The following is a 23,839-nucleotide window of genomic DNA, read 5'->3' on the forward strand; positions in this document are numbered from 1 at the left end:
CGCCTAGCGGTGCGGCACGTACGGGGTATGGGTTGTGGATGGTGAGGTTTGGCATGTCGACAAACACCTGCCCCTTAGCGATGGTTACACAAGAATTGCACCTTGGAAAGGAACTTCAGCCGCGCATCCCAAGATCTTGAGTTGTCTATCAAGCAATGAATTTCAAGCCACAGCTGGATCTCAGCATGTAATAATGACTTGGATTCTGGTTCCACCGCATGCTATCTGTTGAGTACACGTCGGAGACGCTATATAGGGTGCTCTGACTAGTGGCACCATCAACGGATTCGTTTTTGGTGTCACACGATCCGAACGAAAGATGTTGCCCTTATATTATTACCGGGACGACCTCATACTCATAGGTACGGAGTACGGAGCCCTCCGTATGTCCGATGGGGACTCCGTATGCCTTGCAAAGAATTGAGCGAAGCATTACAGCTCAGCCAAGCCTTAATTATATGAATTGCACTGACTCGTGGCCGCATCAACAGAGTTATTTTTGAAGTCACGGCGTTCAACAACTAAATAATACGACGCCTGAGTTGATATGTCAATGATGAGAAATGATTCCTGAAATCCATGGAATGTCGCCTGTCCCTGATATCCGCAAACCCCTGCTTCAATCAACGGCGCCTTCAAAGACCACGAGAACGCCCGTCAAAGTATCAAGCTCAACAGACAAAAAGAACACTTAGATTCAGAGGGCCTTCATGCCTTAGACTCCTTAGAGAATCCGAAATCGAACTCAAACCTCGAGTTCGAAGAGGGCTGTTCGTCCTTCTCCACCACAGACCTTCCTAGACCCTCCTCAATCGAAAATGACGTCAAAACATCCGGCATGGGCAGCTGATACGGGGTCACCGATCGCTGTTCTGGTTGTTGTTGTTGTTCAATGTCGGCAATATTGGATATGTCCTTTGGGACAGAGAGTGAATCTGAAGAGGGCAATGACTCCCCGAGAAAGAACGTCGAAGGCGGTTTGGGCGCCGTGCCGCTCACATAAAGGAGCGCTCGAAGGATCGGGATAGACACGGCAATGATGGTAACGGCGCTTTCTGCCGTCCCGAAAATGAGAAGATTGACGCTATCGACTGTGTCCAAGTATTATTAGCTGGGGTCAGGAGATTCGTCACCTGAGAACACTGGAGTGCTTACGCATATCTTTGCTCCCAATTCCGGGGTCGATGGTTTTAATCTTAAGGAAGGAAGTTATTCCGGCACTGACCGAGTCAACTGTGGTTAGAATCATGACATCTCCTCAGGTGTCAGTAGCGATCATCACTCACAAGACGCCCATGCTGCTGGCAAATAAAGCGCTCAGCTTCTCACGCCTGCTAATAGCGGCGTTCCACACGATAATCCAAGGCAACAAAGCCATGAGAATATCGACTGATCCCGAAAAGGCGGACACGGCAATGTTCAGCCGAATCATGACAATACGACGCCAGCATTTCCCCGGAGCGTCGCCATTCCAGAGGCGGGGAGGCGGCCAGCACTGGACCCAGTGTGCCGTTGCGTTTGTCGCAAATACAAGGTTCACAATGATGATGGTGGCCCACAGGAGGCGTGTGAAGAACCGGCTGGTGGCCGAGATTCGCAGAAGGGTGATTGCGAAGGAGAGTTTGCTCCAACATGCGGCAAGGATGGAGAAGAAGCCCGCCATGTAGGAAACGAGCAGCACCGTGTTGAAGTGTACCTGGGGAATGTCATCGTTATGTCGCCCGTAGCCAAGCGTGGTGATAACGGAGAGGAGGGAGCATGAGGTTGCCAGGGCGAGCTGATTAATACGGGGAAATGGTCGTTAGCTATGAATCGATTACGTGGTCCAACGCCTCTGCTATGTCGCAGTGCTCACTTACCCAGCTCGCCACCAGAACGTAGTCGTCCCAGGCGAGCGGCCGGTGCCTCAGCACCTTGCAGTAGATGCGCAAGCTAAGAAAGAGAGCGGCTACACCCGTAAGGGGCCAGATGGTGGCGTTCAGTCGAGGACCATAGTCCTCCACGCTCGCCATGGCTCACAGGAAGCGTCCAGCGGCATGTCACCAAAAACGAGCGTGGTATCGCTGATAGTCGCGATGTTGGTCTGAGCAAAAGGATGGAATGTAAGTGAGTGTGAGGGTTGTGTGATGCAAGTGGCTTCCCAGTGCCGGTCGGCGAGGCGTTGATATTATTAACCCCTGACCGTAGTCCAAGATCATCAACCTCCGCACTTTCAGCACGCTCGGGCTCTGTCGGTAGTCTCTTGTTCCGCTCCCCGGAAACGCCCTGGTGGTGATGCCCGCTTGGGGATCGGAGGCGATCAAACTGACAAGATGCATTTCATCCCAAGACATCTCGGCTTGGCGACACCCCCCAGGTTTCCCCAGAGCCTGAGCGCCTTGTTAAACTCCGATCCAGTCCCGACGTCCTAGTAAACCCGGACATGCAATTGCGGTAACCCTGAAGAGTAGCAAAAGATCGCTGTGTGATCCTCTTCGGCCTGCAGATCCCTTCACGCAACTTCAGATGGTGCGGCCAGTCTCCGGCCCGAGGCGTCTCATTGTCACTTAGACCTGGCTTAACAAAGCCCACTCTTTCCTAATTGGGTAACTTGCTTAACGTCTCGGTCTTGTTGATGGGAGTGATGACCTTGTGCGTTACTTCTGATGTGAGGTTGAGACTACGTCAGCGATATCGATCGAATGGTGGGACACTGTTGACGTCGAAGTATGGCCATCCTGATGCCAGTCAAGTCATGCATGGTGTCATCGAAGGATGTGAGCTTGACAATATCTCCACCTCTTCACCTAGCCTCAAACTCAGGGGGTGTACGCATACGAAGGTGCTTTTACGACGAATACGAAGAACTTTGATCAATTGTCAAGACAATACTGCTAGGTACACATTTCAAGACCTTTGCCTTACTCCTTGAGCAACTTCTTCAGATCCAGGACACCCAAGGTCAGCTCATACTCACTGCCGTCGAACGTGTCGCCGCCAATGATGGCCAGCCTCTCCGGGTGCTTCTCAAAAATGTGCAGAGCGCGGCTATAAGCCTCGCGTTGTCCCGTCTTGACCCGCTTCCAGGCAGCCGGGTCGCCTCCGCGGCGGTTGTAAAACACATCGCTATTATCCGCGTCCGAAACAATGATGGTACCGTTCTTGCCACCATACGGCGTCCACACCACATACGGCGACGCGTTGGGAGCAAAGGTGCCGTCAATAACGATCGGAATAGACTCGGCCTTGTCGAACTCGGTCGGCTTGTCCGCGATGCGGTAGTGCACGGGGTAGTTGACGCCGTGCGAGCTGGAGTTGCCGATGGGACGCTCGAACACCACGATCCACTTCTTCAGCGGCGGGATCTCGGCAACGACCGTCATGCCCGGGCGCGCCAGGTACTCGTCGTAGTAGGCGACATCGTTGACCACGGGGCCCCAGTTCTTGAGGTCCTTGGACCGCTGGTGCGCCAGCTTCTGGCCGTGCTTAGGGTCGCGCTGGTCGGAATAGTAGACGATCAGCTCGTCCTCGTAGTGCAGCAGGAACGGCTCCCACACAGGGTCGGCGCCGTTGGTCGTGTTGGGCCTGCCGCCCTCGGCAACCCGGCTGACGTACTCCCACGTGCGGCCCTTGTCCTTGCTGGCGTATAGCTCGATGCGCGTCCCGCTGCCGCTCCAGCTGTTGCCCGCCGCGAGCACCGTGCCCGGGCGATACCCGCCGATGGGCCGGCGCAGCTCGAGGATCGCCGGCTGCGCGTTCATGCCCCACCCGTTGACCTGGTCGGTGATGTTGGAGATCCACTTCCAGGTGCGGCCCTCATCGCGGCTCTCGAAGACGGGGAAGGAAGCCAGGCTGCCGTCGGCGCCTGGGCCGAAGAAGCTGCTGCCGAACACGTTGGCCGTGACCAGGAGAGTACCGTCGCGGAGCTCGGCAATGCGAGGGTACATGATACGATCTGCCGTGCTCGGAGGCTTATAGATAGTGTGGTTGAGGAAGAACGGGGACGGCTTGGGAGGAGCAGCCAGGGCGGCGCCCGCCGCGGCGGCGAGCGACAGGAGGGTCTTGAAGCTCAGGCCCATGGTGGTTGCAACGGTTGTCTAGGGCTCGATGGTGTAGTTGGCTGAGACAGGCAGGCCTGATGGCTGGATTGGAGTCAAAATGGCGACGGAGCTTGGTCATATATATCCCCGGATACCCTCCAGAGGGCCCTTCCTCCTCCTAGTGTTTACATTCAGGCGAGAATGCAACCCTGTTTCATGACTATACCCGGCTTCGGGTTGAACAGTACGGCTTCCAGTTTTTGCGCGGACTCCATCTCGTACTAGGCCCGCGAACGGCATGTCTCCGGCCCGGCTGCCGCCGGTTCGATGGCGGTTTGGGAAGCGCTCCAGTCCCTGAGCTGGCCGAGAGCCTGCGATCTATTTTTCCGAGCGGCTGGCGGGCGAGGCCCGAGGAGCAGTGCGTTTCCAATTTTACCTAGTAAGCTCGCGATGAGCAGCCATTCAGGTTGGGCGTTTACTGGCATTTGTGGATCGAGGTAGGATTCACAGTTTACATCGTCCACATCGGCAAAGCTATCTCGGCAAAGACCTCAACGCCGGTCTGGCGGGTAGCCTTCCCGGCGCTTGGGCTTTGGAACCAGGATGGCATCATAACCCGGAGCCTAGGCGCACCAATCGCTGTTTGGTCGAAACATCGCTCCCGTAAAGACGTCGTTGAGAAACATGTTCAAGCGAGAGCCAAAAGGCTCGGGCCGGACCCGGATAAAATGCCCCTGGCTTAGCCACCCTCCTTTGTCAACGGCTCATGCAGGAACCGTCGGTACATATGTACATACAAAAGTTATAATGCTTTCCCCCCTACGGCTCAGGAACCTGTATGCTAACTACGTCTTGTCTAGAAGCTAGGAATTCCTATGTATCACGTCATATGGACGTCTCAGCTGAGACATCTTTCAATCGAACCCAAGGGCTTACAGGCACATCACATCAGTATTCTATCAGGTCAAAACAAAGATCTCCATTGCTACCAAAGCTCCATAAGTAAACACCATCAAATAGACCCAAGACCTTCGTGATTACTGTCCAGTTCCCAAGTGTCCAGAAGAGCCCAGGAAGTATACCGTCCAGGCAAAGCAGCAATGATCCCTATATGCCAAGTCCCAAACTCCATGTTTTTACCTCGTCACTTAGAACTTAACTCCCTGCTTCTCCATGAAGCCCCTCGCCTCTGCAAGCCAGTCATCCGGGCCCATCCCCGCCTTGATCCTCCTCAACTCCTCCTCCAACCAATCCTTCGCCTTATCCGCCATCATCTCCCACTCATCCTTCTTCATGGCAAGTCTTCCCGCCAAAAACACCAGCACCACGGCCGTCGCGAGCGCTTCGCTCGCCTTCTTGCCACCAAGGTGTGCGGGGATGTCCACCTTCTTCTTCCCGAAGACTAGCTCCAGCAGCTCGGTCTCCCACTTCCACGAGCCGGTGAAGCCCTGCCAGGAGACGAGCAGAGACAGCTGGGCGTCCTCGTCCAAGTTGGCTCCCACCCTGGTCGGCGCCGAGCCGCCAACTGGAGCCGGAGGAGGCGGAACGGGAGCAGGAATCGAGGGAACGGGCGGGGCAGCAGGAGTGGCTGAGTCGTACAACCCGAACCCTTGAGCATCCTCCTCCTCCTCTACCACCTCCTCCTCATTGCAGACATCTGCTTCGATGTCGAAAGACGCCGCCCGCGATGACCGCGACGACGACTTCACGATCCCCTCGAGGTCATTCAGGTTGCAATCCAAGTGATGCATCTCACCTCCGCCGTAGGACTGAGCGCCTCCTGGCGGGGGCGCGCTAGCCATTGGCATCGGAGCTGGCGGCGGAGGAGGCGGAGGAGCAGCCGAGGAACGCTTGGACAGCATGCTACTGAGGAAGCGGCGTTTCACGGACTGTTGTTGCTGTTGTTGCACCCCGCATTGCGGTTGCGCGTAGACCATGCCGGGCGGGCATTGTTGTGGCGATTGTAGGGATGACATTAGTTGCACATGTTGCACTCCGAAAGGCGTAGGCTCTGGCGTGGACGTTAGCATTACCTCCTTCTTTTCCGATGCTTGGCTGATGCCAGTTCTGGCCACGCGGCGTCTCTTACTAGCTGGACTGGCGAAGCCTACTTGCGGGATGCCGCCCATGGAGGGAGATGGCACCGCCGCCTTACGGGCAGCGAAGCTTGCAAGCCTCGCACGCAGCGCGGGACCGGAGGTTGTTTTCTTTGCCGTCATCTGACGCCTCGCCCCCTTCATCGCGGGCGTGGCGGCGTGTAACTCCAATGACAGCTCCTCTGCCTCAACGGCTTGGCCATCGCTGACCTCGTCTCTGGGCTCGTCGTTCGCCTCGACAGCGACGAAGCTGCACCACTTCCCGCCGACCTGGAAGCGCACGCCCAGCCTGACGGCCTCGCGCTCAACCATGTCGGAGAAGCGGCCGGGATACTTGTCCTTGAGCAAAGGGTTGGCAGAGTCGGTGGCGTCGCGGGCGTGGAAGATCCAGCCGCGTCCGTCCTCGAGCTCGCGCACCGCCTTGCGCGCGGCAAGCTGGTGGATCGTCTCGCCCGGCTCCTCGAGGATGGTGACGGGGACTTCGAGCTCGAGTGGTCCGTATTGCGAAGTCCCGCGCAGCACGACCGACTTGGGCTGCTTCTGAACCGATCCCGGGGAGAGCAGCAGGTAAACGGTCGTGCGGTTGAAGGGATAAAGGGGTGGGATGGCGAACGGGGCTTGCAGAAGCTTGGGCTCCGGCACCGGGGGGACGTGAGAGTACTTGCCGCCGGCGGTATTGTTGTCGACGGTGGCGTCCGTCATAGGGGTGTCGGGGTCGGCCGATTCGTCGAAGAGGGAAATGGGCTTCTTCCCTTCAGCTGCCGACGGGGTGTACTCAGGAGGAGGCGCCTCGGTGACCTCGAGGGAAAGGGCGTCCATGACCTTCTCCACCACCTCAAAGTCGTCGTCATCTGGAGCGTCACCGGCCGGCTCGGCGCCGTACTTAACCTCGAGCGTGTAGTCGTTGATGTGAGGGGTAAGAGAGGCCTTGAGCATACGCACGACCTTGCTATTCATGTTTTCCGTATCGCCGACCGACTGGCTGAAGCCGTTGCCGGCATTGGCGACGCCTTCGATGAGCGCGTGGCTAACGTCGTTACCGATGCCCAGTGTAAAAACGCGAACCTTGCCCTTGGTCTTGGCTACCTCGTCGCTCACCAGCGTGAACAGGCGGTTCTGATCCCAAATCTCGCCGTCGGTGAGAAGGAACACCTCAAGGTCCATGTCCTCGTGGCGCTTCTCAAAGGCAGCCTTCATGGGTTCATAAATCTCGGTTCCGCCAAAGTTGGCGTCAAACGTTTCCACTTCCTTCATCGCCTTCTTGAGCGTTGACTCATCGTAGGTCTTTGAGCCGCCTGAGAACAGGAACTTGAAGTGGCTGCCGAAGGAGCAGATGTTGAACTTGACGCCGACGGGCAGAGACTTGAGGAAGAGTTGAAGGGCCTTCTTGAGGTTAGGAATCCGTTCGCCCATGCCCATGGAGCCTGAGCGGTCGCAGAGGAAGACGATTTCAGGCTTGGACTGTGGAAGATTGAACTTGGGCACAAGGGTGGCCATCAGGGCGCGCTGGTTGGGGAAGGTAGGATGGGTCTCGAGGACGGCGACGGGCCGGTTGGTATTGGTGGCCACAACCTGGAGAACGAAGTCGTTGCCCAGGGAGGTTTCGGATTGTGAGAGCGTCGCTGAGGCCTTTTGGAGCGACATCTCCGCACCCCTGGCGGCACCGTCGGCCGTGTTGCCGAGAGTGACCGAGATGGGGTGGGACGGCGATTGGACGTTCTTGACGTTGCTTCCGTCAGGCAGTTCGACATCGACGACGATGCTGATGCCTGTTTGCGAGGAAGAAACGTTGGACTGCAAGACCTCACCAGGGTAGTTGCCGTAACGCGGGGCAATGCTAGTTGGGATGGTGAAACGGACGCCGTCGACCTCGGCATCATGCTTGAGCTCCCCGAGGTAGGTAATATCGACCTTCAGGGTGGCGTTTGCTGGGACGTTGCCAACGGTGGTAGTGAAGACGTCGCTGGCGTCAGGCAGCTGCTCCAGCAAGCCAGCAGTTTCGCCCCTGTCAACGGCCTCCTGGTAGACCTTGCGGGCCTCGGCTCGCTCCTTCACAACGCCGCGGATGACGCGTTCATCGTTGATGGTGCAAACGAAACCCACAACGGAGACGCCATCGTACAGGGGGAAGGTGTACCTCAGCTCAGGAATGACTTCGTTCTTGGGGTTGACGAAGGTCTGAGTGAGGACAGTCCGACTGGTGGTGGCGACGATCTTGGACTTGACCGAGAGGGAGAGTTGGGGCAGGTAGTGGCGCTGGGGTGGTTGGTAGTAGTACTGATTCTTGGGCTGGGGGACCAGATAGTACAGGCCGCAAACGTGGACGTGAGACATGGTCGGCGGCCGTTGAAATGGAGATGCTGAATGGGTGGAAGGAGTGGTTGTCTTGAGATGTCTTGGAGGATGGTGAAGAGTGAAAGAGAAGGACAGGAGTTTGAGCAACGGGGACGCCCAATTTATAGCAATTTGAGGCAGTCTCTGCTCTGATATAAGAGGTATCAGGCAGCAAAAGCTGAACTGAAGGGGACAGTGTGTCGGAGGACAAAGTGGTGTAAGTGGCTGGAAGTCGAGTCACTGTGTGCACAGCCGACAGTCTGCAGTGGAAGTGGGGGCCTGGTTGCCCGAGGGGTCTGATGAAGAGGAAACAATGGGTTTGGATTGAGGTTGAACTACCTGGACATGTTGGCCAAGGTGAGGAGAAGCATGTCTTTATAACCGTCTTCATCTCAAGACCGAACCACGGAAGTTGCCATGAAGCGTCCCCAAGCTTGCTGGAGGCCTGGGGTTCTGTGGTTCAGCTTCTGCCCAATTCGGCAATTAGTGGAAATAGCACGGCGCTCCCAGCCAATAGCATGCAGTCAATCCGAGGAATGACCCACTTTTCACGGGACGTGGCTGAGCTCTCCGTGTCGTTGCACACTTGAGCAAAAGCCGGCTCCTTCCTTCTCTCCTCACTTGTGCATCCTCCCAAGGCCCCCAACGACCATTGAACGGCGGAACCGGCCGCAATCACTCTGCAGATTGTCGTTCTTCATGATTTTTAGCATCCATTATGCATTGTCTTCTGTATGGAGGATTCAGTCACTCAATTTCATCTAAAAGAACCATACGACGTTGATTGACACAGGACGATGACGTCATCGCTGATGGGCCGGTGCAATTCACTTTGATAGGTACTCCCTAGTGTACTTACGAGGCCAAGGTAGTGTCATGCCCCAAACCATCCCCTCAATCTCTGCCCACAGAGTTCTCCATGTCCCGACGTAGTCACCGGTCTTGTCAGATGAGACCATCAGGCTGTTGCATTATGCTAGTGTGCTGTATTGGCTGAGAGACACCGCGCTGCCCGCGCTGAGCGGGTGGGAAGCAGACACTCCTCTTTGCCCCTGATCCAAACAAACAAAGCTGATGCCTCCCCCCGCAGCCTTTCCGGTGAGAATCCATCCCGCTGATTTCCAAGCTGCTTGGGTTTTCATCCAATATTACAAAATACAGATTACCTACCCACATCTGCGCTTTATGATCTTGCACGCACGAAAATACTAGGCTGTCCCAGAATCCCGGACGCCGACAGGTCGACCGGTCCTCAGCCCTATCCCCTGTCTCAGATACGGAGCCCCTCTGCCAAGAAAGGAGCGAGCCTTCCATTCCTGCCCCATCAAGGTTTGTGTATCCTAACCAGCGCCAGGAAGTGGTCCTCTAACGGCAGAAGGTTCAGAAGCACGCTGTTCGCCTTCCACGCCAAAAGGCATATAAATGCTCCGGCGACAGCGTCCAGGACGAAGTGATTGGCCGTGGCCACGATAGCCGCGAGGATGATTGCAGGGTACACCATGCCGATGCAGACAATGGCGAGCCGGCGCCACGCAAATCGGCCCAGTTTCCTCAGCGGCACGGTCGCGATGGTAAGGCCGACGAGGAACGAATACCCAAAGTGGAGGGAAGGCATGGCAGCTGCGCGGTAAGAGTCAACAGGGGATGTCCAATCTATGTACTTGGCGGCCAGGAAACGGGACTCGGGATAAGCACTCACCATACTGGTTGCAGAAACGGTTGGTCGTCCAGACGCTGCTATCTCCATCCGCCCCGTGGACCGTGTCGACGAACCCGAAGCTTTTCGCCTCCTTCGCATCCGGGCCAGTGTATTCTGGGTCGCTCAGCAGACGAGGAGGCATGCACGGCCAGAAGGTGAAGACGATGAACGCCAACAGGTTGCACATTGCCATAGTACGCCTGCGCTTCTCGTACACATCAGGCCCGAACGGCCTGGCCAGCTCGCGCCAGTTCCCCAACCTGTTCAGGTCCCCGTGCTCCTCCTGCAGCCTGCGACGGGGTTGCGCGGTGGTGACGTGGTAAAGGACGATGAGGAACAAGATTGTCCCGGGGATGTGGATGAACGAGTACGTCCGGTTAGTCCACCGCATCAGGTTTGGGTGCTGCAGGAACCACTCCTGGACAGCTGGTTCGACGAAGATACCGAGCCACTGCTCAACGTGGATGACCTGCAAGGCGTGCTTGCGTGCCGTGTCGACCGTTTCGGCCTGGAGCATGACGGCGGTAAAGGCGCGCCCCAGTTGGTACACCTTGGTGAGTGTTAGCAGACTGACGTTGGCGGCAATACCCAACTTGAGGCATGAGTTTGGAGGAAAATGGGGTAAATTGCATACCCAGTAGATCAGGGCCCAGTACCACACCTCGACCAAGAACGGGAACCGTTGAAGGAGGCGGCTGAGAAGACGGTCCTTGAAAACCTCTGTGTTTGGCGTCGTAACTGTCTTTTCCCGCGAGAGGAACCGCAATGTCCTTGTCCGATACCTCGAGACGGGCTTTGAGTCAACGCCGTTCGTCACAGTCTGAATGGATCCGGAGCTGCTGCTGGACCGGCTGAGGGTCTTTGGAAGGAGCGCATCTTTGCTGTCATTGTCGGTCCGAGCCGCTTCGACGTCGGTATCCTCTGAGTCGTCGTCGTACTTGAGATACTCCCATGGTGCGGGTCGAGAAGAGGGCAGCCGGGGGACCGTGTCTGTGGGTCGACATGTGTTACGGTTGACAATGGTCCCCGTGGCCAATAGGCTGACCACGACGAGAGGTTCAAGGACTGCCCCGAGGCCCATGGCGAAGATTGGCCCGAGTGGTTGAGGTCCAGGAAGTGTTCGGCACCGTCGAGGTACCGGGGGCCTGGGAGCTCGCTAAGGTACTGGGTCCGAAGAAGGATGCAGACGAACAAAGTTGGCTTGTTGTGGTTTAGGGACTCTCAAGCAGCAGTGTATGTTCAAGGAAGCAGCTCCCAAGACAACTGAACAACATGAGGCAGCCCAGGGCTTTGAAGGAACTATGCTAGTTGGCAGGTGCCTCCCCTTTTCTTCAACGTGTCGGTTGATGGTCACGCTGGGAGTGGCAGTTCGGGCAGATTATCAAGTCCGTCCGTGGGGAGTTTTCTTCGCCGTCGTCCGGTCTTCGTTCCTGGTTCACCATTCCCCATCCATGTTTCACAAAAGACTGCCTGTTCGCAAGGCACGCATGCTCTTGTACCTTGTCTGATCCACCCTCATGATTGGAAAACTCCATTTTGTGAATTTGATACCTCAGCCAAGAAACCGGCCGCCATCAACCATGCCCCCGTGTCACCGACGCACGGCTTCACTGGCGGGACATCGATGTCGTCAACTCCAGAGACTGGATGATCCATGGTTTGTTCGTATCCACTTGCACGGTCCAAGGCAACCTGGTAGGTAAATTGACACTGTGTTGACTTTCCATGGCCACACGAAAAGCCTCCTTCTTTCTGTGGGTTTCGAACGGAGTCGCCCAGGGGAATGCGTGCCAGTGATCCCCACGATCGGATGCGCCGGATGTCGGGATCGGAGTCGGATCTCTCGGGAGTGGATTCTTGACAGGAGTTCCGATTTCTTGAGTCCCCGCCCAAGTGCCAGGAGGAAATACTTTGAGGGTTTCCCAGAGCAAAGATGCGCTGGTTCAAGACCAGAGCTTCACTGCAGGTCAGGTTGTCGCCTCAGTCACACGTGTCGAAGTTACACGAGGTGACAATTAACTTTTGACGTTGAAGGCGGAATACCACATGACTTGCATGAAACATGTTGATCTGCGAGGCACCTAGGCACTACTTATCTTTTCTCACCACGGTCCGGATGGTTCATAAAGTCCGAAACAAGCCAAGTGGAATTGATGTGGAGGTTCGGCAGGACATCACGGCAGTCGGCGTCTCGAGTCTCCGAAGTCCAACGTGCGGCGTCGAGGACATGGTCCACACTTGATAAACAAGTCCCCATATGGGAGAAGGCAAAGGCTGCTTAGAAAATATCGGTCTTCGACCACTCCGTCGTGTTCTTAAGGGTTTCGGAGGCTTCCATCTCAACGTTGTCACTAACCAGGGGCTTGTCCAACACAAGCCTTTTAGCACCAAACTTATTCCAGGCGGATCCAAGGGCATCCCAACTTCCACGTGTCTGTGTCATGACACGTGCACCACAGTAATGCAATAAAGGTCTAGGAAATTTTGCTATTTCACTCTGTTAGACATCGTGGGAATCCCAATGTCATAGCGCAGACACCCAGGCTCGAATCAACGAACATCGAATGTTGGTCAGGACTAAGAGAGCGGTGCTATGCTCGGAGGTTCAGTGTCCACCGACTTTGGCCTTGTTCCTGTTCATGAGGATTTATTCGGGGCATCTCTTCTAGTTGTAGGAATGCTTGTACCATCACAGTGACCAACCATGACAGGCCCACGTCCTCCCAGGTTCTTATACGGGATAGAAACTGTCATCACTTGATGGACTATCTAGAGCGGACTCAAGACAATTAATAAGTGCCAAGGTACTTAGCCTTTCTGCACCCCACAGAAGAGGCTATTATGTCTGTTCAGCGAAACAATATCTGGACAGAGGAGTTGTTTAGCAGCACAATGTGATATATCCCAAGGGCCAGGGAACCACCTCACAACAAGACGACTACTTGTAACTTTTGAACATTCTGGATTGATCTTTCTTCGTGAGAATGTTTGAGAGAAACAGCAGCTAGTGAGATGAGAAGTGAACTGGTACGGACTACCAAAGTAGACTCCCTTCATCAAGGGGTTGCTGGACGTTCTCTCTCCTCTCACTTCTCGACTTCTTTGACGTTATAATATGTATAATTTGGTGACTCGTCACTTGTCAGACTGAACATGGTATGCTAGTCCCAGACATCAGCACCCCAGCCGTGAGAAACACCCCTTCTTGTTGGCAACAATCGCGAGAAGTTCCGCTCCTGTGTTGATGCCGTCAGCATACTGAGGGTGTTTGTTTGGACTGCCTGTTCATATATACCTGATAGAGCTTCGGGCCACAGCTGAACCTAATACGGACCTGGAAGATCCAACCAGAGAGGTCTGGTAACCGTGGTTCATGGCTTGCATCGTTCAATCTCGGACAGCTGAGCCTCAGCCTTACATCCAGGTATCACATTCAGGTGTCGGTGCGCAACCAACAACCCCCCATCAGACAGTCCCCTGTTTCACAACCGGTTGGTTGGCTTCTCAGTTTCTCAAACATGAAAGGAAGGTCGTTTTTCTCGGTCAATCGGCGGCGGGGTTTTTTTGCGCTGCCACACGCTACTAACTACTAATAATTGCTTCGTGGACTGCGCTGTTGGTTCTGCCCCTCATTATGGCGCCGGACAGCCGCCGTAACCGCAGGGGTTTGGTGGCACAAGAGGACCAACCTCGAGCCGAGCAAATGCAAGGCTCAGCGCTTCGCTGGCTGTTTACAGGAATCGTTCGGCTCCTTCTCCTCCGCCGAGTCACTAGTACGTGGCTGAAATCTTCGCCTCTGCCGTTCATCTTGCCCAAACCTCGCGGCCAAATCTGCCCAAGTTGAGATGTCAGCCACGGCCCATCTTCAAGGCCTGAAGGATCAAGAAGACAAAGTGGCCAAGCCAAGGTCATTTGCGATCCTTCCCGGGCCGCTAAGAGCCGCTAACTGTGGGGCCGCCCGCACGGTAACTTAGCGCCGTGACCATCCGGGAAGGGGTCCGGATGGCTGTGGGCGACTGGCGCCAAGGCAGCCACATGCTTCAAGCAGAGGGTGATCCCGTGCCGCTTGTTTTGACCCGTTAACGGCACCAACAGTCTTCCGGGGTGCGTCAAGTTCCCGGCAGGGCTGAACCGAAAGTTGAGTTTAAGAGCGTGGCGCCCGGCTGGTGAGCGTTGCAGGCATCTCCTCCTCGAAGTAAATAAAGGAGGCAACGGAAGAGCAGGAGACTGCTGAGGGATTCAACAACCAACAATTTGCCTTGGTTTTCTGGTCTTCTGCTTTATTGGCCTGAATCCGACAGCGTCGGACGACGAAGATACCTTGGTCTGGCCTCTCGGCTTGTGCTCGCTCACTTGGTCAGGATCAGTATGGCTTCGACGACGGGCTCTTCTAGTCCCGGCGGGCAGGAGAAACCTCCTACCACTCCAGAACCCGATGTTTTTGTTTCTTCACCAACCGACGACTTCCCACCACCCTTCCACCGGGCCGAGACCAACATGGGATTCAGGGGCCTCCGCGTCGCCTTCAACCATGACCTCGACGTGCGCGAGGTTGACCTTGGCGGCGGGACTAAGCGCAAGCTGCTGATGTCAACAGTTAACGGAAAACCCTATCTCCCGGGCCAGCCTCGTGTGCGGCTCCCAGCACTCCCAGCGAAGCCAGAACAGCAGGGGCCAATTTCGACAGACAGTGAGTCCGTGAAAGCTCAACAGGACCTCCAAGTGCCGAAGGAAGATATTCCTTCTTATTTCCTCGGCGCTGGCTTGAATGGGAAAGACCCTTTGCTCGACTACCTAGACAAATGCCATACGACTCGGCCGCTCGATGACTTGCTGCCGTACATGCGGTACATCTTCGTACAGACACCGTCCTACACACATATCATGCCGCTTCACCACCAAAAGACACATGCTCGTGAGGTTAAGGTGGCAGAACACCCCGGCTTACACCTGGTGTGGTTCTACGAGGTCATCTTCATCAAGCCGATCCCAACCTATTTCTACAGCCAGACCTTTTGGACCTACCTCGAGAACGCCGACAAAGACCTGTACCACGCCTGCCTGGGCTTCATGCGCAGCTACTACTCCCTGATCCAGTTCTCGCTCGACTACGATGAGGCGTGCAAGCTCAAGCTGATCCCGACCAAGGACGGCACCGCCGACGGCCCGCTCCCGACCTACGAGGAATGGTGCGAGTTCATCGAGCCCTTTGCCCGCGTCGGCGACAAGCACGTCACGCGGCGCTACCACTACGGCGAGCTGCGCCTGACCCGCCTCAATCGCGCGGCCCTGATCTTCCGCGGCAACCTGGCCTACTTCCACATCTACCCGCAATGGGGCTCGTTCCTGGAGCACACGTTGGCGCCCATCATCACCATCTTCGCCGTGGCGTCCATCGTGCTCAACGCCATGCAGGTCAGCCTTGCGACGATGGAGGTGCGGGGCGACGACGTCGACACGCTTTCGGTCGCGTGGCAGCGCTTCATCGACGCCTCCATGTACTTCCCCGTCGCAGTGATGCTGCTCATCGCGGCCGTCATTGGCGTTTCGGTCATTGGAATGGCCATCATGGGCGTCCGGGACTTTATGCGCGGAAATGAGGTGCGGCAGAAGCGCAAGAAACGTGGAGACTACGAAGCCGGGACGCGCAGTCATGGTATCGTCTGGTGATCTCAGCTGAACATTGAAGGGCGGCCAAGAGGGAGGACAGGTATGAGACATTGCATGTCGGGTTATTTCCGAGGCGTTCTGTTTTGGATCGGGCAATTTCTAGGTAAAACGCGTTGGGGTATGAAGGACGCTTATAACTAAGCCTCGGAGTACTTATTGGTTATGGGAGTTATGGGATTCAATCCTTGGATGCGTACGGGATACTGATACCAATGAAGGGACACAGAACACTTGTTGAATATGGGCTTGATGTACAACTTTATCCCTTGTTGCTGTACGAATACAATATACTTTTTGCAAACCAACAACTACCTAACAAACCATGGGTATCATGCCTTACCACTCCAACCGGTCATCGCAAATAAGCCTGACATCAAACTGTTCCTCTCCCTTCCACACCCGACCTCCAGCATTGCAGCCAGCCACAGCCCCCCTCAAGTCAACGATCATGCCTGGCGGTCCGCTGGCGAACACACGCGTCGGGCCACGAACGACGCCTCCCACAAACTCGCGCACCACCGCCGCAACGTCAGGCCTCCCGTAGTCCAAACCATCACGGCTCCGCATAGACGCCGATTCGGCATCCCCGTCCTCCGACTCGGAACGAACCTTCTTATCCATCGCCTTCCCGTTCTCGGCATCTTCGGCGGTGACAAACATCTTGACACGAATACCATGCGCCGCCCCGCGCGCTCGGAGCTCATCCAGTTCAGGTTGCACCCACTCCAGGTCGCTGCGGCGCTTAATCGCCCAGATGAGCTCAACCTTCCGCTGGCCTGCCGCAAAGGTCGGGCCCCTCACCAGCCGCAGGAGAACCGGCAGGACGTAGGTGATGCCGGTGCCACCGGCCACGCAAAGTACGTTGTCGTCGGTGGTCAAAGAATCGGCGATAGGTGTGCCATAGGGGCCCTGGAGGATGACGGGCGTGGTCGTCGTGGCGCCCGAGACATCAGACAGCTTGCTGAGCAACAGGTCGGCAATCCTCTTCGTCTCGCCCAGCTTCCCGCGGAAGATGTACGAGTGACGAACCCGTCCCGCAGCATCCGGCTCTGGCAGCGAGAGGGGCGTGAAAGGGTGACTCTGCCAGATGGACCCCTCGACGAAACACAGGAAGAAGTGCTGGCCGATACTCCAGGGCTTCTGAATGTGGTCGAAATCAAGCCGAACGATCTCCCCGTGCTTCCGATCCTTCCACACCCGCGCCGTGGCTTGCACAGCGCGGAACCCAACACGGCTTTCCTCAGGCCAATATCCATAGTGCAGCAACCCCATCCTAACCAACCTCGCGCCGCGGTCCAGCCCCCAAAGAACCAACCCGGGGACCAGGAAACACTGTAGCTGTTTCCAATGACCGATCAGAGCGCCGATATACACCATCGCCAGCACGTAGTGCGCCTTGCGGAAAAACTCATACCCCGTCAACCGGGTGACAACACAACGCATCGACAGCACCCACAGCAGCACCAGCAAGACCAGCGCCACGACGCCCCATTGCGCGTATTCCTGCGCGATCCAATTATTCCACACCTTGGGTTGCGGTTTATACAACCAGGCTTCGACGAGGACCCAGCCAATGGTGTGCAAAACCGACTGTGCCAGGATAATGTACCCGGTCCAGCGATGCAGGAACAAAAACGACGTGTACGGAACGCCCGTGAGCAGCGAAAGCAGCGACTCTCGCGAGGCGAGGAGGACCGATAGAGGAGTGAGCGCGTAGGCGAGCACGCCAACCCGATCAGCCCAGGGTCCGAGGGTGCTGCGTGTATTGTAGACTTCAGGCGGCTGGTCTTTGATCGGAGTTTTCCACATGGCGTACTTCATGCCGACGAAGGACCAGATGGCGAGGTAGCCGGTGAGGACGGCAAGGATGAGCACCTGCAGGCGGGTGGTGCGGCCGAAGATGATGCGGAGAGGGGTCGTCGGGAGGAGATACCTCCTGGAGGTGGCAGCAACAGCGCGCAGGAGGCGCCGCGGAGCAGAGGGAACGGGGTTGCCCTGCTGTTCGGCATCGGCGCTGGTTTCCTTCTGCTGATGAAGGCGGGCGGTAACGAGATCCTCATGCGGTTCTTTGACTGGAGGCACGAGACGGCGACCGACAGCCCAGACCAACAAAATGCCGCCGACGGTTAGCCAGAAGATACCGGTGTAGATCATGCCGCGGTCATGGGACGAGTACACAACGTCGAGATACTCGCATGAACCCGGGTCGACAACGCACGGGACCACGCGGTCGGCATAGCCCCAGTGCGGTTCGAGCTGCTCGGCCTCGCTGAAGTTTTGAATATGGCGCGGAGTGAGGGCCATGGTGAATGTGAGCAGGAGCCGCGCTCCTCCGTCTGACGATTGCTGGTAAAATCACCCGGTATGTTGAATTCCTGGGATGAGATAGAAAGATTGGTTATCTGGCTGCTTCCAGCGCGTAGCGGTTTTCGCCCGTTGAGAGCCGGAGAGCCTCGGTTCTTGTCTCGTTGACCTCTCCCTCGAACGAGCTCGGGTCAATCAGGGGTGAAGCCTCGAACCAGACGGTGACGGCGTTGCTCTTGTATAAGAGCAACCCAGACTGCTGGGACGATTGCATCTTTCGGCGCCAGACCTCCGTAGGGAGCGGTTTCCATCCCGTCTTGCCAAGATCCATCCCATTTGCAAGACGTAGTGGTGGAGATGGAGGTGAGCAGGTTTCCGGGTCGAGAGGTGGAGATGGATATTTTAGTGACATTTTTGCCCATATGTCAAGAACCTCAATGGCCGTGGGATATTTGCGGTCGCGATGCTACCTGCCCCAAGGAATCACCGCATAACCTTCTCAACCTTGAGTCACGATTATTCTCCGTTTGATGTTGCTTCCATTGCTGTTTCTCTCTCTCCTGGGCTGATACTTGTCCGTGAGTGTTGTTTCCTCGTCATGACTGATCCCCGGCCCTGAGCATCTTTGAGCACGTTTCTCTCTTCTGAGCTCAGCGCTGTGGAGAAGATGTGACCTTCTGATCGTGGCCCATCCTGGCCACCGTGGGTTGTTGTGTGACATCGGGGAGGGGCACTCCAGGCCCGCGGGAACGGCGATGCCACGCCGCCAAGGAGCCAAGGAGTCCCTTTCCAAATCTGGCGCATTCCTGCTCGCTGGGCGCACAGCGGCTTGCGGGGCTGGGCCTCTGGAACCGGGATCCGATGGTGCAAGTTGGACGCAGCCAACCGACGAGTCGAGTTCTGCGCGTGGACATGTGAGACATCATCAGGCGTCCACCTGCCCCTGCCACCGACGGCAGTTCAGTACTAGTATTAAAAGAAGGTGTTTCCCGGCTTCTTGGGACACGGGCAGCACAAGGAGAAGATCAACGTCACTCTCTGCCTTCCTCTAACTCCATTCCATTGGGATACATCTCAACATCTCAAGTTGAGCATCCATTCACATCAGAGTCAATCTGACCGAGCCACCCCGTCCCAATAGACGAAAACACACCGCGATTGCCTGTCGAAATAGCATCTGCAACTCGGGAACGTCCATCTATCTGAGCAGCTCTCTTAACTCTCTACACCCACCATGGATCACGGCAACCATGGCGGCGACTCGGCCGCTGCCTGCAAGATTTCTGTGAGTTTCAGAATGCCCCGAGTCTCTGCGTCCCCTGCTCGAGCTAACAAGGAGCAGATGCTTTGGAACTGGTACACCATCGACGCCTGCTTCCTCTCCAGATCTTGGCACATCACCAGCCATGGCGCCTTTGCTGCCACGTGCATCGGTGTCGTGCTCCTGGTCGTGCTACTCGAGGCGTTGCGCCGCATCGGAAAAGAATACGACGAACACATCCAGCGGGACTTCGCTGCCCGCCTAGCCCTCATCACCGGCTCTCCTATCGAGCCTCTGTCAGCCTCCTCGGCCGATGGCACTTCTCCTGCCCCCGCAACATGCCCCGCCGCTGCGAACGCCACCGAGGCCGTCGCCCCGCAGACGGTCACCTTCCGCGCGACTCCTCTGCAGCAATTCACCCGGGCTGTCATCCACGCCGCTACCTTCGGCGTAGCATACATCGTCATGTTGTTGGCCATGTACTACAACGGCTACATCATCATCAGCATCCTGATCGGCGCGCTTCTTGGCAAGTTCCTGTGTGACTGGATGACGCGCACCGTCGTCGTGGGTGGCACTGGCGCCGTCAAGCCCGGAAACCGCGCCTCGGGCATTGAGGAGCCGACTGTCTGCTGCGGGTAGAGGGTTGGGTGGACATGTGTTTTGCGCGTTGTATTCCTTTGCACATGTATGAGCGATAACATGATACCCGATGATTATAGCATCACAATGGCCAAATTCTACTTTCAATTCTCATCCAGCCCGTTCAACTGCTAGCCACCGACATGACCGTCGTTGCGGCAGTGGACTTTGCAATCTCCTCGGCCACGGCAACGCTTCTCTGATAGTGCACGACTTTTTTCTCCTTCCTGGCATCAATGTGGGCGCGATTCCAGTCGATCACCTCTTGTACCATTCCTTCAAGCGTCGTCCACACCCCAGTGTACCCGATCCCACCATGACTCACGGACTTGCTCGCAGCACCGTTGGAGGCAAGCAAATGCGTTGTAATGCTGAAGATGGCGGGGCGCACGTGTTTCACCTCCGCAGGGAACTCGGGCAGCAGCAGCATCAGCATTCGTTGCAACCATGATCCAGGCGCCGCCAACGCCGCCACCTGCCACCTTGCCCACATGTACCCCTCGATGAAGTACGCCATTACAAGGATGGGCACTGCCGGTATCCGAATTACGTAGAAACGCGTGACTGCGAGTGTCTTTACCAGCTGGTAAAGATCATTGAACTGGATGGGCGGGTTGGGGTCTGTCACCACAAACGGCCGTCCAGCCTGTGGCAGTAGCGCGGCGGATGGCGACGCTGCCAGGACCGCCTCAAAGTCGAGGTGCGCGATGGCGACATTCTCGCAGTGCACATAGTTCTGCGCAATGTTGTACACCCATCTGCGCCGCCATCGTCAGCTCTGCGGACCAAGCAGGCAATAGGAATGAAATGAAACGGGGGCTCTTACGATGGCATCACCGTTTTCGCCAGTGTACCACCAAGCATATTGTCCCTCGGGTCTCCGTATATCCCGTTCGCTGGACGCACACATCCCGTGCGCATTTCGGCGCTGTTGGCCGCGCACACGATTCGCTCTGCCCGCGCCTTCGACGCCGCATAGTTGGCGTAAAACTCTTCTCTTTTCTTCAACGGCGCGAAGAAATCGCTTTCGTCCAACACTTGCCAAAAGTCCTTGGGCCAACTCTTCTTCCCCGTCACCCACCCCTTGACCAGCTCCCAAGGGTTCATCCACAGCCCCACCGGCTTGAGCGCGATGCTCCCCGACGTCGTCGACACCAGGACATCAGCCCCTGCTTCACGCGCCGAGTCCACTACGTTCTGTGTGCCCCGCACGTTGACGGCTTCACAGAGCGCGAGACCGGGGCCACTTGCAGCCCGGTCGGAGGGGACAATGACGGCTGCAGTGTGGAAGACGGTCAGCGGGAGGTGGGAGACTGCCGAAGGCCAGGGTTTGGTGAATGCGCGACGAGTCGCAGTGGGAGAGGAGATGTCGGTTTGGACAAAGTCCACCTCCTCTTCGTGGTAGGGGCTGGAGGTTGGGTTGGGTGGTCTGAAGTCGACGATGCGGATGCTCGAGGGCGGTTGGCCACGCGCGAGAAGCTGTCGCACGATGGCGCTACCTACGAGACCTGGCTAGGAGTTAATAGGAGTCATCTGTTTTGAACTTGGGAGTTTTGTGTTGACTATTATTGGTAAATTGGTGACCTGAAAGTGATCCATTTTTACTGTAGGTGTTCAGGGGTTGTATGTACTCCGTGAAAAACAGCACACTCAGGCAGCCTCTTGAAGGTCCTCTGTCCTATGAGCGCCTGCCGACAGCCATACTTACCAGATCCTCCCGTCACAATGTACCGGCGCTCGAGCTTCGGTGGAATGCGAGATGCATATGTAGAAGGTGTAATAGGCTGCGCTTGGAGCCGGCGATATGTCTCGGTTAACATTTCCCGCGTCCACCGTGTTGGCATCAACTCCGAGACCTCATCAGGGATGCCAACAAGCCGTCGGTCCAGCAGTATCAGATATGTTACTACAAGAAAGAGGGATAGAAAAACGAGGGCGCGAACCGCCGTCATCGCTGGTTCTTGCTTAATAAAGCCGGCGATGACGTCGGCGAGCGCCGAAAGATCGGGCATGTTGAGTTGTTGTTTGGGATGTTAAGCGCCAACTGAGCTTCGCGGTTCAGGTAACTTGCGACAAGTTACGAGCCATGATAGCTTTGCTTTGAATGAGGTGGCACAGTTACGTAGGTATTTATTTGGTTGCTTGCGAGGGGTTGCAACCGCACCACGAACCCGTGACGGGCCGGTACTTCCGCCGACGACGTGATGCGCCGGCTTGGGATCCAGTGCCGAGCCACGGTGACATGGACACAAAGAACGGTGTCTCGGCGGCAACAATGTCGTCATGGGATGTGATAGTTGTACTGCCCTCAGCATTTGGCTCCCTAACATCTCATTCCCCCTGATTTTGAGTTTCTTGTCTTCGGAATTCGTCCCTGACATGCGATCACCTCGGGTATGTCGTGCCGATTTGACTCTGGGATTTACCTGCCCGGCGTGTTGCAAGAGTCCTGTTGCTGTTGAAACTCGGGATGCTCGGCATCTGGTGGCCGGGCGCAATGGCCTCCAATCGAATGGCCGAAGCTCGAGGGAGATGGTCTGACTCAGGTTTCCTTCATAGTGGGGTTGCCAACATCTCTCTGCCCCTCCATTCCTCATCCACGGAACCTGGATGTCTCACCAAGCAACGACTCGACTCCCCATTGAGCCCGAACAAAGAATTCCAGAGTTATCCTCTGCGTTTCCTTCACGAAACCCGACTCTTCTGTATTAGCAAACTCTCCGCCCGGGCCGCCATGTGCCACAAGGCTACTTGTAGCACTTGCAGTACGTCTGTCCCTGAGACTACAAGCTCAACGACCCCATGATCTAGTCAAGTGTTCGGATGCTCACTAGCTGCTGTTACAGAAAAGGCGACGTGGTTCGGCTGCGGCAGGCATGTACCCAGTGTGATGGACGACGTGCCCAAGGAGAATTGGTGCACATGCGAGCCCAAGGTTGAGAAGAGTGGTCAGAGGTATCCTCCTATGGGGTCAGCGGTGTCTGCGTGTGTGGTCTCATGAGAGGCGATGCGAGACTTCATCGACCATCGATCTGCGAAAGAAACGGTGTCAGGAAGACATGGCCTCTTTAATCATTACGGAAGTTACCTTGTAAATAATAAACTCGGTGGGCACGAGAACCGGTTCCCAGGTGGTGATACGCTGCGTGGTCTTCTCAGCATCATCCTGGAATGCTGGTAAAGAGACGTGATCTTCACTACTACCCTGGATTCATGACAGTAGCATGAGATTTCCCGTTTCCCTTTGAGTGCCGTTCCAACCTCAGGTTTACTTCTGGGCCCTTAAGTGTTTTTATGGATTCATGATCAGCCAGCCAAATTCTACTACACCTTGGCATAGGAACCTTGATCCAATTGACACATAAGAGCTACCCCCTCATATAACCCCGATTGTTGTCTGGTAGATTTGAAGCCAGATCCTTGTGTAGCGTCTCATTTCCCCGCTTAACACGGGAGAGCTTCTATGAGTTAGAACCCTGCATACGGAGTAGCGATTATTTAATAATTGCCGAGAGGCCCTGGAGATAGAGCTGCAGACTCATCGGTTTCGGCCCATAGAGCTTGCCGTTCACAAACCTTGTCGCTGACCAGCTATCTAGTGCAGGCCTGTACCTGATTTTTGATAATGGCGGAAATATCGACGCACCCAAGTCGTATTGATGAAGCTCTGACCACATGAACAATATGGGGATGAAGGGGATGGGACTGTGATGCCGGCCACATGGATGCAGTGAAACGCACCGAGACGCGGGTCAGCACAACGTAGTTTCTGCAGCGCGACGAGATTGCCACGATGAATGAACGTTGGAGACGG

The 23,839-nt window shown here is 56.1% G+C and overlaps 9 protein-coding genes across 9 annotated transcripts; 3 read left to right on the forward strand and 6 right to left on the reverse strand.

Annotated features, from left to right (window-relative positions):
• Window positions 1–708: 708 nt before the first annotated feature.
• Window positions 709–2,012, reverse strand: VTJ04DRAFT_6035 (uncharacterized protein; the record flags this gene model as incomplete). The annotated part of the gene is made up of 4 exons (XM_069364214.1): window positions 709–1,091; window positions 1,156–1,220; window positions 1,287–1,777; window positions 1,860–2,012. 4 exons carry the CDS (start codon window positions 2,010–2,012, stop codon window positions 709–711), a joined length of 1,092 nt encoding a protein of 363 aa, XP_069218062.1.
• Window positions 2,013–2,900: 888 nt separating this feature from the next.
• Window positions 2,901–4,058, reverse strand: VTJ04DRAFT_6036 (uncharacterized protein; the record flags this gene model as incomplete). The annotated part of the gene is made up of 1 exon (XM_069364215.1): window positions 2,901–4,058. One exon carries the CDS (start codon window positions 4,056–4,058, stop codon window positions 2,901–2,903), a length of 1,158 nt encoding a protein of 385 aa, XP_069218063.1.
• Window positions 4,059–5,167: 1,109 nt separating this feature from the next.
• On the reverse strand, window positions 5,168–8,449 carry VTJ04DRAFT_6037 (uncharacterized protein; the record flags this gene model as incomplete). The annotated part of the gene is made up of 1 exon (XM_069364216.1): window positions 5,168–8,449. One exon carries the CDS (start codon window positions 8,447–8,449, stop codon window positions 5,168–5,170), a length of 3,282 nt encoding a protein of 1,093 aa, XP_069218064.1.
• A 1,324-nt stretch (window positions 8,450–9,773) lies between these two features.
• On the reverse strand, window positions 9,774–11,229 carry VTJ04DRAFT_6038 (uncharacterized protein; the record flags this gene model as incomplete). The annotated part of the gene is made up of 3 exons (XM_069364217.1): window positions 9,774–10,069; window positions 10,149–10,698; window positions 10,783–11,229. The coding sequence occupies 3 exons, from the start codon at window positions 11,227–11,229 to the stop codon at window positions 9,774–9,776; spliced, it is 1,293 nt and encodes a 430-aa protein (XP_069218065.1).
• A 3,287-nt stretch (window positions 11,230–14,516) lies between these two features.
• Window positions 14,517–15,818, forward strand: VTJ04DRAFT_6039 (uncharacterized protein; the record flags this gene model as incomplete). Its single annotated transcript, XM_069364218.1, has 1 exon — window positions 14,517–15,818. The coding sequence occupies one exon, from the start codon at window positions 14,517–14,519 to the stop codon at window positions 15,816–15,818; it is 1,302 nt and encodes a 433-aa protein (XP_069218066.1).
• Window positions 15,819–16,154: 336 nt separating this feature from the next.
• Window positions 16,155–18,122, reverse strand: VTJ04DRAFT_6040 (uncharacterized protein; the record flags this gene model as incomplete). The annotated part of the gene is made up of 1 exon (XM_069364220.1): window positions 16,155–18,122. The coding sequence occupies one exon, from the start codon at window positions 18,120–18,122 to the stop codon at window positions 16,155–16,157; it is 1,968 nt and encodes a 655-aa protein (XP_069218067.1).
• A 1,234-nt stretch (window positions 18,123–19,356) lies between these two features.
• On the forward strand, window positions 19,357–20,025 carry VTJ04DRAFT_6041 (uncharacterized protein; the record flags this gene model as incomplete). The annotated part of the gene is made up of 2 exons (XM_069364221.1): window positions 19,357–19,407; window positions 19,465–20,025. 2 exons carry the CDS (start codon window positions 19,357–19,359, stop codon window positions 20,023–20,025), a joined length of 612 nt encoding a protein of 203 aa, XP_069218068.1.
• Window positions 20,026–20,149: 124 nt separating this feature from the next.
• VTJ04DRAFT_6042 (uncharacterized protein) lies at window positions 20,150–22,037 on the reverse strand (the record flags this gene model as incomplete). The annotated part of the gene is made up of 3 exons (XM_069364222.1): window positions 20,150–20,783; window positions 20,852–21,533; window positions 21,734–22,037. The coding sequence occupies 3 exons, from the start codon at window positions 22,035–22,037 to the stop codon at window positions 20,150–20,152; spliced, it is 1,620 nt and encodes a 539-aa protein (XP_069218069.1).
• A 458-nt stretch (window positions 22,038–22,495) lies between these two features.
• VTJ04DRAFT_6043 (uncharacterized protein) lies at window positions 22,496–23,026 on the forward strand (the record flags this gene model as incomplete). The annotated part of the gene is made up of 2 exons (XM_069364223.1): window positions 22,496–22,790; window positions 22,872–23,026. The coding sequence occupies 2 exons, from the start codon at window positions 22,496–22,498 to the stop codon at window positions 23,024–23,026; spliced, it is 450 nt and encodes a 149-aa protein (XP_069218070.1).
• Between the last annotated feature and the right edge of the window lie 813 nt (window positions 23,027–23,839).

The sequence above is a fragment of the Mycothermus thermophilus genome, assembly GCF_041956435.1.
Source record: "Mycothermus thermophilus strain CBS 625.91 unplaced genomic scaffold VTJ04scaffold_4, whole genome shotgun sequence".
Classification (NCBI taxonomy): Eukaryota; Fungi; Ascomycota; class Sordariomycetes; order Sordariales; family Chaetomiaceae; genus Mycothermus; species Mycothermus thermophilus.